Source organism: Sinohyriopsis cumingii, chromosome 11 (assembly GCF_028554795.1).
Source record: "Sinohyriopsis cumingii isolate HCF-2022 chromosome 11, ASM2855479v2, whole genome shotgun sequence".
NCBI classification, from domain to species: Eukaryota; Metazoa; Mollusca; class Bivalvia; order Unionida; family Unionidae; genus Sinohyriopsis; species Sinohyriopsis cumingii.
Genome location: NC_142971.1, coordinates 95,664,892 through 95,681,079, shown reverse-complemented (window position 1 = coordinate 95,681,079; position 16,188 = coordinate 95,664,892). Strand labels below are relative to the sequence as shown.

Sequence of the window (16,188 nt, the reverse complement as noted above, 5' to 3'; positions counted from 1 at the left end):
TCCCATCTACCCTTCCTCACAATGCAAGCATCATGGTGAACATTTTGCTCCAGATTAAACTGGTTTCATCCTGGATACTGGTGGCCGACTAGCAGAAACGGGAATTAACCTATTGGAGTTACTTCCCTTCATCAGTATGATTGACATAGAGCAGAAGAGCTTATGGGATGATCTTTCATCCATCATTTTTCTTTCATCCTTCCATCCATTCACCAAATTTGTTATTGCTAATCCTCCTAAACTATTTGGAGAATTGCCATGAAACTTTATGCATACACAATGGTCAAGTTGGTCCTTAATGAAAACAGTGCTGTTCGGTCATCCATTTTAGTCAGCACAGCAGCCATATTCGAAGTTTTGTTTGTTGTTGCTAATTCACCTGAATGGATCGTCATATTCACTAAAAGACATTTTGTGATGTATCGGTTGTGCTAAATGAAAAAGGGTAAAGGGTGCTAATCTGATGTCCAATATAGCCACCACAACAGCCATCTTATAAATCTTGTTATTGCTACTCCAAAGAAACAGAAAGTCTTATTAACACAGTTTTCTATGAAAACCTAGTATTATATCTAGTTGGTTTTAAAATGAAAATGGTGCCGTCTGATGCCAATATTGTTACTTCTCCTGAAAATATGGTTATATCAACATGAGATTTTCACAGAAAGAACTCTGATGATGTCTAATTGTCGTAAGTGAAAATGGTTCCTATCTGTTATTCAACATGGCTACCACAAGAACTTTCTTGGAAATCTTAACACCACTCCTGTGTAAAGTGTTTAACTGAGATGGGATTTTCACCAGAAGACTTCATATGACTAGTTGATCTCTAATGGAAATGGAGCTGCTCACACATCCATTAATGCTTGTACTGCTGCATTCTTGAGAATCTTGTTACTGACTCTCCTCCTGAATGATGATCATATCAACATGGGGTATGTACTAAAAGAAGTCTTAAAATATTTAGTTGGTCCCATATGAAAATGGTGCCATGGAGACATCCAACATAGCTTACCACAGTGGCCATCTTCAAAGTCTTGTATCACTATTTCTCCAGAATGAATGGTCATTTGGCAAATCTTATTACTGGTCCTTCTTGTAGCTGGCTGTTTTTATTGACATTGTGCTTTCAGCAGAAGACTTCTTATAATGTCTGGTTCATCTTAAAAGGTACCTATGGGCACTATGGCAGCCATTTTGAAAGTTGTGTTATTGTTACTTCTCTAAAACTGAAAGTCATGTCAACAAAGGGTTTTCAGCAGAAGACTTTTTGTAATGTCTTGTTGGTCCTAAGTTGAAATATTGCCCATCTGACATCCATTATGAAAATCTTGTTATAGGTACTCTTAAATGGAAAGCCATTTGCTTGTGGCTTGTTATCAGAAGAGTTCTTATGGTATTTTGTTTTGTCCTCAAAAAAATGGTAAAAATTGTTCTCTAATATGGCCATCATGATGACCATCTTGAAAATATTATCTCTACTGCTCAAAGAAGATGGATGGCTATATCAACATGGAGTTTTCACTGATGGAAATTGTATGATACCTAGTTAACCCTAAACGAAAATAGTGCCAATCTTATATGCAATTTGGCTGACACAATGCCATCTTGAACATCTGGTTGTCACTGCTCCCCAAAATAGATGGTTATTTGACATGAGGTTTTCACCAAAAGACTAACAATGTTTACTTGATCGTAAATGCTTCAGCTAATATGTCCCCACAGCAACTAATGTGAAAATTTCATTATTGCTAAAGAGTATCAAAGATGGTTCCCAGCAGAGTTACTGGATAGGATGCAAATATTTTTTCCAAACAGCATCTCCTGCCACAATTGAAATGCATTCACTACAGCCTTTATCTCCTAGAAATTGATGTGCAATTGTTGGTCTTGAACCTGCATAAAACCATTGACTTCCTAAAAAAAGGGACAGAAATTGGGCATCTCCTCACGTTATAATGGCATTTGTGCAAATCATAATCTCCAGGTGCTGAACCTCCAAGAGAACACTCACCATAAGCCATGTTAGGCTCTCCGATTTGCTGAGACAGGACTGCATGTATGCTGAAACGGGAACTACTTGATCCAGTGGACAAAGCTTTGGCTGTCACTTGGACAGTTGAATCTGCAATGGTCTTATGAACAGGTGGCCCAGGATGAGACCTGCTGCAACACATCGAGGAGACCCAATGGGCAAAATAATTTCTAGGTTGTGATGCAATTCATTGAGAGGATCAGAGACTTCTGAGATGATTTTCAAGGCACGTTCCTGAAGGAGACAATATTCACACATGCTTTGAACTCAATACCAAAGTGAGTAAAATGCTGAGATGGAATGATAGAATATATGTCTGTATTGACCAGGTATCCAAGGCAGTGCAGAAGTGAAACAAGGGCATTCATGTCTTCACAGTGCATATAATTTGCCTGGTGCATTTGCATTATGCTGTTCAGGTGGCTGGAAATCACAGACAGAGAGATGGCTGAAGCAAGACACTGCTCTTGTTTTCTGTTGTACTGCTCCTGTAAGTACCACCAGATCAAACTAAGCCCTTAAGTATGAATGATTTCTGAGGTAAAAGCTAAAGAATGTTGATACTGCCCTCCATCTCATGGCTCTGTTCATATTTGGAACATTTGCGATTGAATGTCATGCTTATGACTAATATACCAACCTCATGAAGCAAAATTTGCAAGAAATTTATTTGGTCTTGAATATTTTTTCTATACAGTGAGAGAATAGCCCAGGATGATAGAGCATGTGCTAAAATATTGACCTTTCCTTCTTCATGGTAGAAATAAACAAGATCTCCATCTTCACAAAGCTTTGGCTTGTCTCAGGTACCACTTTAAAGCTCATTTAAGGTCCTGTAGCCACCTGAGGCAAATGATCCAATGAGAAGAGATTTAAGGATTGATTTCCTACGAGCAGGAGCATGTTATTAGCAAAGAAAGAAGGGGCAATAATGAGGGAAACTGAATTATCGCAGCAAAACTGCAGATAGTTCAGGCTGACCAGTGAGATATCTCACTGATTCTGACTGCGGTAGGTAGAATGGAGGTTCTATGAGATGAGCCATAGATGCTGTAGACTGAGGTTCGAATGGTGCTTTATCCAACCATATCAGAACAAAAAGTAGATTTCATATATGACACAGGGACAAAGTATGTGGTCATGACAGGTCAGAGTTTGCCAGAATGCTCGAGAAGTTTTTGTTTTGGCCCAAATCCTTCCATCCATAATAGGAAAATATGTTGAAGATTGTTTGAGTGGTAACATTTTATACTAATGGGCACTAACTTCTTATTCTGGAAAATCCATAAAAGAAAGTTAATTATTTAGGGTACTAAAGCTTTAAATGTACTGATGTGTTTCTGCTCACATCACTGGCAGAAATCGTTCCACTTCCCCTCCTATCCTTAAAGTGTGGTGATCATCTTGCTAAGCAATTCTGTCCATAACTTGAGAAATGTTTCCCCCTGAGTGCTTTTTGGATATGCTCCAGACATGCAAATTCAACAGTTCTGGGTTTGAGATGAACCGCCTGCTAGGAATTTCCACTGTGACATTTAATGCATCATATATTCATCACTTTTGCCATTTTAGGGAAGATATCAGGCACTCTAATTCCCACACATTTTTTCAAGACTTCTGCAATCAGAAGGGTTTTAGGAAAAGCATATGCATCCAGACTGCTCCAATCCATGGAAAGGGTGTCAGTTGCCCCAGCTTTTGGATCTGGGACTAGTGATACAAAGCTTGTAGCTACACATTCCACATTGTTTCACATAGATTCATGAATGTTTGACCCAGTTGGGCTCACGTTTGACTGAAGATGGAATCAACCTGAGAGTTGAATCAACCATTTTGTTTGGATTAGTTGATTATTTTAGGATACTGAGTCTGTCAGCATGATGAATCTGTGAGGCATCTTATGGGATGAATTATACCAGAAGATACTAGGGAATTCACATTCAAGAGTAATTATTATCATAGAAGCATTTTATTTTTAAGAAATATTGTTCATATTTTGTCACTTTTATGATAAGGTTTATATCTCCTATGAAGGCCCTGCAGTTTGTATTTGCTTTAGGACCTTCTTATTTTTTAGCAAAGTTTGGTACACTAGTGTGTATGGGAATGTAATGGTATGATGGGTTTGGGGGTATACAGAATTAGGGATATTTGTGATGGCTGCCATTTTCAGTTTTAATCTTGAAAAAAATAATTAAGGAAGTCATACAGTTTGAAGAAATCCACAGATATTTGTCTCAGATAAAATTCTCTTTTTCAGAAGAATTCAAGATCTTGTGTCAATATTTATTTCCTGTATGCCTGCAGAAGTTATTAGGCCAAACAGGAAATATTTAAAATTTATCAGTTTGAGAACAGTTTGAAATATTTAGTGAAACTGGGGCTAGATTATCAAGACTAGACTTTTCTTAGAGTTTGAGACAGATTCTTTGTCATTAATTTTGCTGATCTCTGGAATTTTAGGCTGAGAAAGCAGAAAAGCAGCGCATGAAGCAAGTGGTGCTGGGAATCCATGAACGGCAAGAGGAAGAAGACTATCAAGGTGAGAAAACCTTAAGCCAAATGTTTTGTGGTTCAGTGCTCAATTGGTTTTTCACTTTCCAACCTCTCGCAAGCCTCACTTTTCACCAATAAATTGTCATATTCCAATGGCTTTGTTCTGCCATTGTTTGCAATCAAAAGGTGGAAAATAATATAAAATTCTTTTTATTGATATTCTTAAGAAGATGCAGGACTAAGTATTGTTTTTTAGGGAATATAAAATATGTTTTATTATGGAGTGCAGTAAATTCTCTTTTCGGTTGTGATTTGTTTCTGTTGGAAATGTAGTCTAGACTGCAGTACAATTTTGTGTTGTGGATCAATTTTGGAACCCGTGTGATTTTTATTAGCAGAAATAACTAGGAAAGTACTTTTTGAGGAAATTCAAGAATTCAAGGTAAAAAAATTCAAGGTAAGCTAAAACTGATATCATATAATGAAATGACATCATCACTTGTTACCGGTATTTATCATTGTTTTTTAACTCTGGAAAAGATGGGATGTAAAATATGGTTGTAACCTCCATCTGTTATTAAATATCAAAAAGAGAAAATGTTTACATAATTTTAATAATTGCAACAAAAGTCTGTGAAAACAGTTGATAAATGCAGTGAAGTATATATGGGACACTGGGTAATCATTGGCAGTTTATTATGACTTACCATAAATTGTTCATACAAGCTTTGTCTGAGTAAACCAGTGTGATCTCATTAGGTGGTCATACTGGCAAAATTCACTCACCAGCATACTCTTTTTGTGTATTTAATAAGAGGAGTTTATGGTCTTCAATCAGTGCAAGTTTTTGATGAATTTTTATGTATTCATTTGGCTATTATTGTATGGACAGTTATGACAGGGTACACTTTGCCATACTGTTCTGTGTGATGACCCTGACTTGTGCATAGATATTCAGGAAAATGCACACAAACTACTTATTTTTAAATGATTTTATATATATATATATATATATATATATATATATATATATATATATATAATTTTTTTTTTTTTAAAGTCAAATGTTCCAAACTTTAAAAAACAGATGATCCTTAAGTGGGGTTTATGGACGATGAGGAGTGAAAGTGTATGATTGATTATTGAGAAAAACGAGATGAATTTTAATCTCATCATAGTACTTTTAAAATTTAGGCTGTGTAAAATAAATGATATTGTCCACAGTCCTTTATAACAGTGCTTTTTGTTTCTGTTTACAGAGATGCTGGCTTCCTTGAACAGACCAGTAGTGGTGAACACAAACAGGGAGAGACGAGTCCGCTACCAGCATCCCAAAGGGGCACCTGATGCTGATCTGATATTTGGATCAAAGTAAGTGGACCTCATATTGCAAACTATTCATTTCAGGTATTTACCAAATTTCTGTACCTTTTGAAGAAACTTCTCATTAATTAGGTAGAGCATCAGTTTGTTAAACATGATACACTAAGTTAAATTTTCACAAAGCTATTATTACAGTCACTGCAGAATCTGCCAGAGTGGGTATTCAGAAATGTGTACATTCAGAAGTCAAAAAGACAATAAAAGACAGCATTATAAGTCTTCATATATAATAATGTGGAAATGTTTACTATTGTAGTATTGCCTAATCAACAATAAAAACAGAATTTCCTGAATATACTTCCTTAAATTATTTCATATTCCTGTTGAAATCTTGGTTTTAATTACAACCATATGATTTGTATTATTGGTATACATTAGTGCAATATACCTTTGCTCTTAAAAAAATTCACATTACTGAAGATCATTAAAAATATGCTGGTCCTCGATTCTCACAATAGTCTGACAGTCTGTATCTGTAACTGTAAGTCATAAAACTGTTGAGCTTGAGATTTATGACCAACCAGTCAAAAGAGACTTTTCTTTTATTACACCATTTTTGATTGGATAATGGAGAAATTCAAGCACAGTCCCAAGTTTAAGTATTTTATGATCTCCAGTCCTGGTGTCATGTCTGATTTTGTGGATTTTGAGCTTGAAATAAATGCTCATAATGAGTATGGGCATGAATCTTAGAAATGTAATATACTCCGAGACTGAACATGATAGTAGAAAAAGGCTCTGTTAATATTAGGTTAAATTTCTGTCTTGGGAACACTTGTCTTAAATGTCAGTGAAATTAAATGAAAAATGAAATCAATGTACCTATTATTTATCACATTTACACTTTTCTTGTAGTGAAATTTTTTATACACCTAACAAAAATGAACATGAATGGAAGAAGACATTTTTTATTTGCTTCTCAAGAGAAAAGACTGATATCTAATCAGACACAATTGTTATGTTGGATACTTTCGTCCAGAATATCATTAACATGAAATTGTTTATTTAGTTTACCACTCATTTATCTCATTTATACCTGTTTTGTTTACAACTTAAAGAAAATGTGTACCTTGCAACAAGAATGGAAGAAGAAAGATGAACAATCACACCAGAGAGGTTTTTCATTGCTTCTCATCTAGCAGTTTTGGTTTGCTTAGTTCATTTTGTATCTGCAGTTTCCTTGTGGTATTTGTACAATCTTCATGCCAATCAAAACTAGTATATTCTTGATCTCTAGCAAGCAAGCAGATAATTTATACACAAGATATTGCCAATTTCACATTAATTAAGCACTGGAAGCTTTTTGTCTCCTGCTTTTCATAGAAAGCAAGGGATGTGAGGCCTGACAATCTTTCTTTCCATTCATCTGCCTATGTAGTCAGTCCATCTTGCCCATACTTTTCAGACCCACCCACTTTGATTTTTATCCAATGACATCCTTAATTTTTATTGGATCTTAACCATTCATTCCTCATCGTCATTAAGCAGAATTATAGCACCTGATTGTCAGTCTCTTCTACTTTCCATTCTACACAATAGCTCCCTTCATTATAATTGGATTTAAACCAAATTTGGTACTCAGCTTGATAATGATGGGTGCTTGACGGAGATTGATTATTAGCATTCTATGTCATTATTCAGAAGAATTGTAGCCTGTCTTTCAGACCCATTCACATTCAATTCTGTACTATAGCTGTATTAATTTGCTTTTTTTTCTTCTTCCTTTTGACAACTTGGCTTTGTTGGACTTGTTATCAGTCACTTGGCATTATAATTTAGTGGACTTGTGTCCCCTGACCCATTCCATTTTGTTTCCGCACAGTAGTTACCTTTATTATTAAATTAAACAAAAACTTTATATGTAGCTCTATAATAATATAAGTGTAAAATAATTTGATTATCACCTTCATATGTCATGAATTGGTGTAGTTATGGTCACCGAGTTTTGGACCCACATTTTGTTGGCATCATTATATTGATAAAACCTTGCGTAATTTCTATTGTCAGTATTCAGTGTGATCAGTAGCATCTTCCTATACAAATGTACTTGTTTACAATAACATGATTGTCACATTGCCATTTCCTTTATAAAATTATGCTCTCCAACTTCTGATGAAAAGTGTGAGACATCGCTTCCTGGAACTTGTTTGTTGTGCTTTATTTTCATTATTAACTTGGAAACTGCAGTTATCTTCATTGTTTCATTTTTTTGTATTGCAAGACATATTTTGTTTCTACTGGATCAGTATTTTCTGAAGCATATCATCGTTAGATAAAAACATAATTGGAATCAGTACAACATTCTGATAACTTGGAGCTTTCTTTTATATTCATACCATAGTATCAGTTTTGTTTGAAATAGTTCATAAATTTTCTCTCATGAAGAAATTACTTATTCAGGTACAGAAGACCATTTACTTTATCTGATGTTTAGTCATCAGCATTTGAAACACTCTAAATCAGTGCAGTCATTAAAATCAATACAAATGTAGTTTGCGTACATGTGTTTCTTCTTAAAATACCCAATCATAATACCCTAGGAGAACATCAACTACCTTGCCAATCCAGCCCTCCCAAGTTAAAAATGACATTCACTGCTTCATTTGGCTTGTTTTAGCAACAAAAGCGCTAATAGGGTGTCAACTTGCCTAGGCAAGTGAGATGGATAGAAGGACTGATGTCAAATCCCAGGAATCATCAGTTATTACAGGTACTTTTGTTCTGTTATGCATAGCATGCTTCTACATGGGACCTCACAAATTCCATTCACTTAGTGTATTTACATCAGTTGGAGTAGTTCTTGAATATTCTCACATCACGAAAGCAGTCTCCATTTGTTTATCTGTCTAAATTGGCCTATTTTCATCATATGTTAATATTGTGCACTTGAGTTGCCTAACTTGGTTATGTCATGAGTTAAATGGCTTCAGAGTTAAATAAAGTTAATGATAATTTTTTGCAAGTAATAAGACCCTGAAGAGAACAAAACAAACCTTTTGATTCTTGGCATCGTCTTCACAGTAAGCTCAGTGCAACACTTGCCTGCTTTAACCTGTATAGCAGTTGTTTTGCTTTTAAAATTACATGTATCAACAACGGGCAGGATTAAAGGTAGGTGTGCCAGCACTTCAGGCTGCTGAAGATAATTGCCTCAGCTGAATAAATTGTACTGGGTGCTGCTGTTTGAACCATACTTGTGACACTTCTTTGAAATAATCTGAAGTAAAGATGGTCCTCTACTATGCAAAGTAGTTAACCCAGGATAAGGAGAGTGCCAGGAAATGATGACTCCATTGCCATTTTTCTCATTACCAAGTTACTGAAGGTGGAAAGATTGCTCCATTATAAAATTATTTGGCTATTTTTACCATCGTGGTCTTTCCACACATATAACAGTTCTGTCTTCAACCACAGTGCCACAACTAGACCAGTATCAACTTTCCATCACCCATGGATACCATGGTATTGGCTACTGTGATAATTCTGAATTAGCGAGTACCAGACCTCTTTGGTGCTAGATGTCAGCTAATCTCAGACTACATCCACTCCCATTCTAACAGAGCCTCAACCTTTGCCTTCAGCTACTGGAAATGAGTACAGTAAGCTGTTTTTCTGGCATTTCCAGTCTCTGACCCAAGACCTAGACAGCATCCTGCACCCTGCTATACACAAGATTCAGAGTTCTCATCTCCTACAGTATCCATTGCTGCAGCCTTCGAAAGACTGCAGACTAGGACTGGACAGGTCTGCCACTGATCCCTACTATGTCTCAACCCAGTACAATCTATTCCCCATTTCCATACACCTTGTACCCAGACCTTTAATGATAACTCATAGTGAACAAACATCTAGAGCTCACATTGTTCCAAAATGGAGGTTGTTCACTGCCTACAGCCTTCAAACAGACCATGATGCCATCCCTGTGCAGCCCATTTCCATTACTTTTCACCTGGAAAAAAACACAGCTCACCTAAAGTTTGTTCAAAGCATAGCCCCATCAGGAGTTGACTTCAGACTTAGCTCTCTGTTTGGGAATGTTCTCTGGTGGTGTCATCATCAAGAAAACAACATTAAGTCCTGCCACATCCCAATCAGACTTGGTATCCCAGCAGACTTATTTGCCATGAGATTGAATACCAAATCTCCTGACCTTCTCTCTCCATCTCCAGATTCAAAAGCCTGGGTGATCAACTTCTTTCTCCAAACTGGAACAGTCTTGATGCACACATTGTTTCCCCTTTCTAATTCCCCAAGTCATCAAAAAGAGAAGGAATCCAATTGACAGAATTTCCTTATTGTACCCCTGAAGCTGAAATGGAGACTAGTAATGGAGACTCATAGGATAGTCTTACCTTCAGTGGCAAAGTATTCGAGTGCAACCGTTACCTGACTGACATAATTCAAGCCAAGAGATAGAGTTGGAGACAACATTCTCCAGCAGTTACCTCAGATACCTGTAATCCAAAATGGCCCAGTTTGACCAGATAGGACCTACATTAACAGCTAATTTTAAGGTCATTCAGCTGCTCATAGTGACACAAAGTTACTGTACTAAACTGGGGATTTGCAGGAACAAAAATATTATCTGAACTGTGTCCATGTGTTAACCATGTGCTATATCTTGCCCATATTTAACATGAAGACTCGGATCTGCTTCACATAATGTTAAGAGTTTGGAGATGTTTGAATTCCAAACTCTCCAGCAGTTACATTACCAGAAAAGCATGCACATCTGCTTCAGTATTAAGTGATGATCATGGGATATGGAACCAATCTTCGGTCCAAGGGAAGACTACTGTCTTATAACTTCCACCTTGGTAAGTAGGTAACCATTTAGTACATTGTTGCTAAGCACACCAAAAGACATAGTGAACACATTTTACCTTGGGATGGCAGGATTTGCAATATAGTAATGTTCTTCTAAAATACTATGATCAAGTAAATATTGTTGAAAAAACATTAGACTCCAGAAAAAACAATTGTTCTTTTTTAAAGGAGGGTGAGGGATATCACACATTGCATGAGTTTATAAATGTTAGAAGTATGCAAGATTGGGGTGTCAAAGTTATTTTGAACCTCAGATATGGATTATGCATATTATACAAATTAAAACATTGCATGTGGGATAAAGTATACACTTCTATTATGGTTAACATTTTCTGTTACAGTTGCTCTGGTGTTACATATCATATATACTTGCCTATAAGTCAGTACCCCCTCCCCCCCATATTAGGGTTAGAAGAAAAAAATTCTGTTTGTCCCTCCTATAAGTTGTGGCGTATTTTGCAAGATAGAAAAAATAAAGACAAAACTATGCTTGGCACTGAACAAATATTAAATCTCATGTGCAGCAAAAAGGATTGTCAACTTCAGAAGAAAGTTAGGCTGCCTTTACAAGCCAAGGGTTTATCAGGTGATATCTACTGGCATAAAATCTTGGGAAGTACCACTTGTTAATTAAATGTAAGTTATGGAAAAAGAATATACAGATTGAATCAAACTTCATTTGCATCAAAAACAGTGTTTATACAGCAGAATACAACTATTAATACTAATACAGGTTATTCAGACTTGCACAAATTTTAAAATGGAAGCAGTATACTTGTGGTGGGTATTATTTAATTTACCAGTACTATTTTCAAATTATTAAAATCCAATAACTGTAGTTGCAGGTATGGTGTATCTAATACCATCATGAAACAGATTACCATGGTGCATACCATATATGCATTTGTGAATGGGAATAGTGACATGAAAATATACAAATATTTGAATTTGCAGTATTTTTATGTACTGCAAACATCACGTTTCCGACATCACCCCAAAATTTATCAATTTTTTGGGCATGTCATGCTTTCAATATGACTCCTACTCTGCATGAATCAGATTTATGTTGAAAAGGTCAACTTGTAAGCAAGTATATATGGTACCAAAGAGGGACCCAGTGAGTGTTAGCTTTATAATGAGTAGAGAATAAATTATATGACGCATAATATGGGTTTTCTGGTGCAGAAAGGCAATTGTTTGCATTTTGTATGCACATTTATCTAAAAACGGATTTTATTTTAATCAAATATGTTTCTTTCACAGAAAACGGTGATGCTTCATTGGCAACCCAGCCAGCAACACTGATGCTCAACCAGCGAGCATTGAGCGATCAAACTGAGATATACACTCACTGACCTACAAAGCTGAGGCAAACAACAAGGAAGAAAGGAACCCACAATTCTGACAGCTAAACACCTGATCCTAGTAGTGTCTTGCACAGTCAAGATGGAAATTTTCCACCAATGATTATCAAGCACAAGGGATGATTTAAAACTGACAGAAAAGATCTGTAGTCTTAACATGGAGTACCATGTGATATAGTGGATGTGGATAATGATTCTGTCAAATACTTTGTGATATATTTACAAGAGAAGTTTGTTTCTTTAACTGATAAGGATTCGGTATCTGAATATGTTTACTTTCTTAGGTAAATTAATCTTATTGATTTCTCTGATCAAAGTTTGTGTGGATTTATGAAATTATGTGTTACATGTAAAGGAAATGGGATGCAATTGTACAATATTTTTTCAGGGTATATCATTTTTAAACAATTAAATTGGAGTATTATTTACATTTAGCAGGATGCCAACAGAATGAATATAAATAAGAGACAAACAAGAAACAAATCCATGACATTCTATAAAGGACAAGATGCTTGTATGTGCCAATACACATGATCACATGCATTTACACAGGGATAGATGGGACTGCATCCTGCTTTAGAATCATATATATGAAATGGAAAATTTCTCTATCACTGATGAAATTTTGTTTACATGCTTACATTTGAGCATTGATAACTAGGAAAAGTGAGATGATTTATTTTTCATTAGACTTATAGTGTGCTGGAATCCTTATGTAATTGTGTCAGATGTAAACAGTTGAAAGGTTACATCAGTTATGTTTTCAACTTTATGTACCCATTTATTTTGCAGTTTGCCTTCAGGTACCATACATCTGCCATGTTGGTTGTTTCTGTTGAATACTATTATGTCTGAATCTGGGAAGCACCATCATTACCTTAGAGAATGTTTGCTTTGAATGATGCTTTTATACCATTTGAGTTGATGCAGTCACACTGTCAATCCAGCTTGTTTAAGTTTCCTTGTTTTATTTTAGAAATGATCCATTGTATCTTCATAAATAAAGATAAATTGAATATGGAGACAGAGTGAAAAATTTAATTGCATAAAAATATGTATAGTATATAAGGTAGATGTGAAACTATTTATCACTTGATAGATTCAGATTTGGCCATGATCAATTGTTCATCCATTTTCTTTTTATATTTTGTGGGGAGGGGGGTTGCTTTATCTTCATTTCAGGTAGAATATACAGAATGCTATAAATTGATCTTGTCAATTATATTATTCATTATCACACATCAATAAAAAGATGACAGTCTAAATGTTCTTTTTTTCTGCTTATTGTTAATCTCTGCAGTGGTAAATACTGTTCCCAACATTTTTGTATCGTACATGTATTGATAAATGGTTATTTAAATGCAGCTAAACTCACAGGATTAATTTTGTACATTGAAATTTCACCAATGTCCAAAGCTACAAAAAATAGGACACCAATTGAAATTGGCTAAACCTTTTTTAAAGCACATATTTCACATAGCGCCTTTTTTCCAACAAAAGTTTTTAATGCTATTATTATTGCTAATGGTGAAATGGAATGATTTAATTCCTCATGTTTTTATTAATATACAAACTTGGATCAAACACGATGTATATTCAAAGAAAAAGGTAGATTAAGATCCAAGAGCTTATTATAGAACCCAGAGGTCAAGCTACATTTTAATTTTAGGGAGAAGTGACTTCTTCTTTTGGACAGATCAGGGAGAAGTGAGAGCTCAAATGCGAGAAGTGGATGCAAAATAAGAAATGCAACATAGATACATACATACATACATACATACATACATATGCATGCGAGTGCACACACACACACACATACATACATACATACATACATACATACATACATACATGTAAGCAATACATTATTTTCAAGTTAATTTGGTCATATGACTCTAAAAGAAAATAGTAGAAACTACATTGTAACAAATTTTAACAGAGTAACCAGATTACACTTAATCAACTAGCCTTAATCAATTTTTTTTTAATTTTCTTTATTTTTGTTTATATTTTCACAATAATGGCACTTACAAAGATTTCTAAATGAGTTTGAAACAATCCTTGTACATGTACATGAAGGCAAATGCACATGTCTATAAATCATACTGTTCTTCCTCATTTCTTTGTTGTGGATAAATCATTACCGTCACTATTCATTAAATGCATAAAATTACAGACATGACTTCTTTATAGTCTGTATATGAACTAAACCCTTCTTTCCAACTGAATCAACACAGACATGAGTGCATCTATTTTTAAAAGGAGGGGTTTTCATAATGTGTAATCACTCACTTTGCTTCATTACAACAGTCCATTGATAGGATTGCAAATTGATGGTTTATTTATGTACTTGTAGTAATTTTAGGCATTGGTTAAACGGTGTCTGCTTCGCTGCTTTTTTCCATATTCTCACAAATATGAGTGAAGTTAGAAAACAACTTTGATGTTTAAACACTTCTCTGTTCTCGTGAAGTCCACAACATAGTATTGTCCCATACATTTCTGACCTATATACATGCATTTTAAAGTTAAATCTTAAATAACATAATACCTAGACTTTGCTTTCTGTGAATTGTATATTTTTCTGAATATATTTGCCCGATGATTTACAAAACCAGACAATAAATTGGTACTTCCAAAACATAGCGATGTCCGCCATTATTTCCCCATTACTGGTTCACTTACAGTTTCAAACTAATTTTATGACAATATAGTGTACAAGAGGCAATTAAACTATCCAGATCACATATTCTGATCTTAAATCAAATTGCTATTTACATACTATTGTTAAAATTTCAAAACACAAGTCTGTATGTGTTATCATCGAGGGATAACATGTAGAAATCAGGCAGTGATACTATCTGATAGCTGCTAACTTACTCAGGGAAATGGATGCCCCGTGTGGCCAAGTGTTCTAAAATGCTCTCTGTTACAGATCACTGCCATCTCACCTCTGTCTGCATGGGTTCAAGTCTCGGGCTCAGCTAAAGTGGGTGCATGAGAAAGCTTGCCAGTAGCTTCTCGTGGGTGGGTGGTTCTTCCTGGGGTTTACCAAGGTTCTTCCTCCACCAGTTATACTGGCAACCAGGTATAGCCTATCTTATGCTGAGAAATGGCATTAAATCCTACAACTCTGGAAAGGGTTACTGTTCAATCAGCTTGCTGTGAATGTGCAAGAGTTTGTGTAATTGATAACAAAACTAGGCCTAGCTACTGATGGCTTGATGAATACATTTCACTACAACACAACACTAGAATTAACCTGGCTATGGCAAGGGGGAATCTCAAAATATATGGTCAGTCAATGTACCTCTGAATTAACTGAACAGGGCAAAGTCGTGTTTGCTTTCCTAACAGAAGAATGCAAAGTATGCAATTTTTAGGTGACTTAGTTGCCCACTTTGCCTGGTAGTGTGACCCTTGTAGAGCCCATAAGAGTATGAAACAGTTTGGGCTTTAATGTAATGCTGCATACTTTTCATGTGAGGACTCATCAGTAGTGGTTAATCAGGTAATTATTGATGCATGAGCTGCGTATATACTGTTTGCTGTCTCTCTATAGTTACTCAAAGCCAGTGACTTTCACCCAGTAAAATTTGTATTCCAGGGATAAACAAGAATAGCATATTAAACAGATCTTAAAAGTACAGCTAACCCCCTGACTTGTATGAGTGGTCACATGACTCAAAACTTCACAACTTCAGATTTTTGGTTTCATTGCCTTTGTCACTGAAAAGTATGTAATTAAATTAACTTTAATTCCGTTCATTTTAACCCTTTACAAATCTTAATTTTTGGTTTCACTAAAAACAAAAAACAAAATTAAAATGGGATATGAAATCATGTTAACGCAAAATTAGCTAAAGTTGAAATCTCATAAAGTATCAGATACCTGTAATACAAAACCAAATTTAATCTGGTTTGTTTCAACTCATCATGGTACCTCTACTTTGATATCATATAAAAGAATGTTCTCTTTATTGTTTCGTCTTTCATGTCCTGTCACAGTAGTTGGGTTGGTAGATGAATGGTTTCACAATATTTCTGTGCAATGATGGCTGCATAGTGCATATTAAAAGCTAA

General features: G+C 35.4%; 1 protein-coding gene across 2 annotated transcripts in view; it reads left to right on the top strand.

Annotated features, from left to right (window-relative positions):
• The window catches only part of LOC149789052 (regulator of nonsense transcripts 2-like), a 137,299-nt gene extending 123,929 nt beyond the window's left edge, over nucleotides 1-13,370 (top strand). Inside the window, exons 39-41 of one of the 2 annotated variants that reach the window (XM_089975239.1) lie at nucleotides 4,499-4,577; nucleotides 5,791-5,902; nucleotides 12,005-13,370. In XM_089975239.1, the coding sequence (XP_089831365.1) occupies nucleotides 4,499-4,577; nucleotides 5,791-5,902; nucleotides 12,005-12,014 (201 nt within the window). In that variant the 3' untranslated portion in view covers nucleotides 12,015-13,370. The other variant, XM_089975238.1, reaches the window with a different exon arrangement.
• The last annotated feature ends 2,818 nt before the right edge of the window (nucleotides 13,371-16,188 follow it).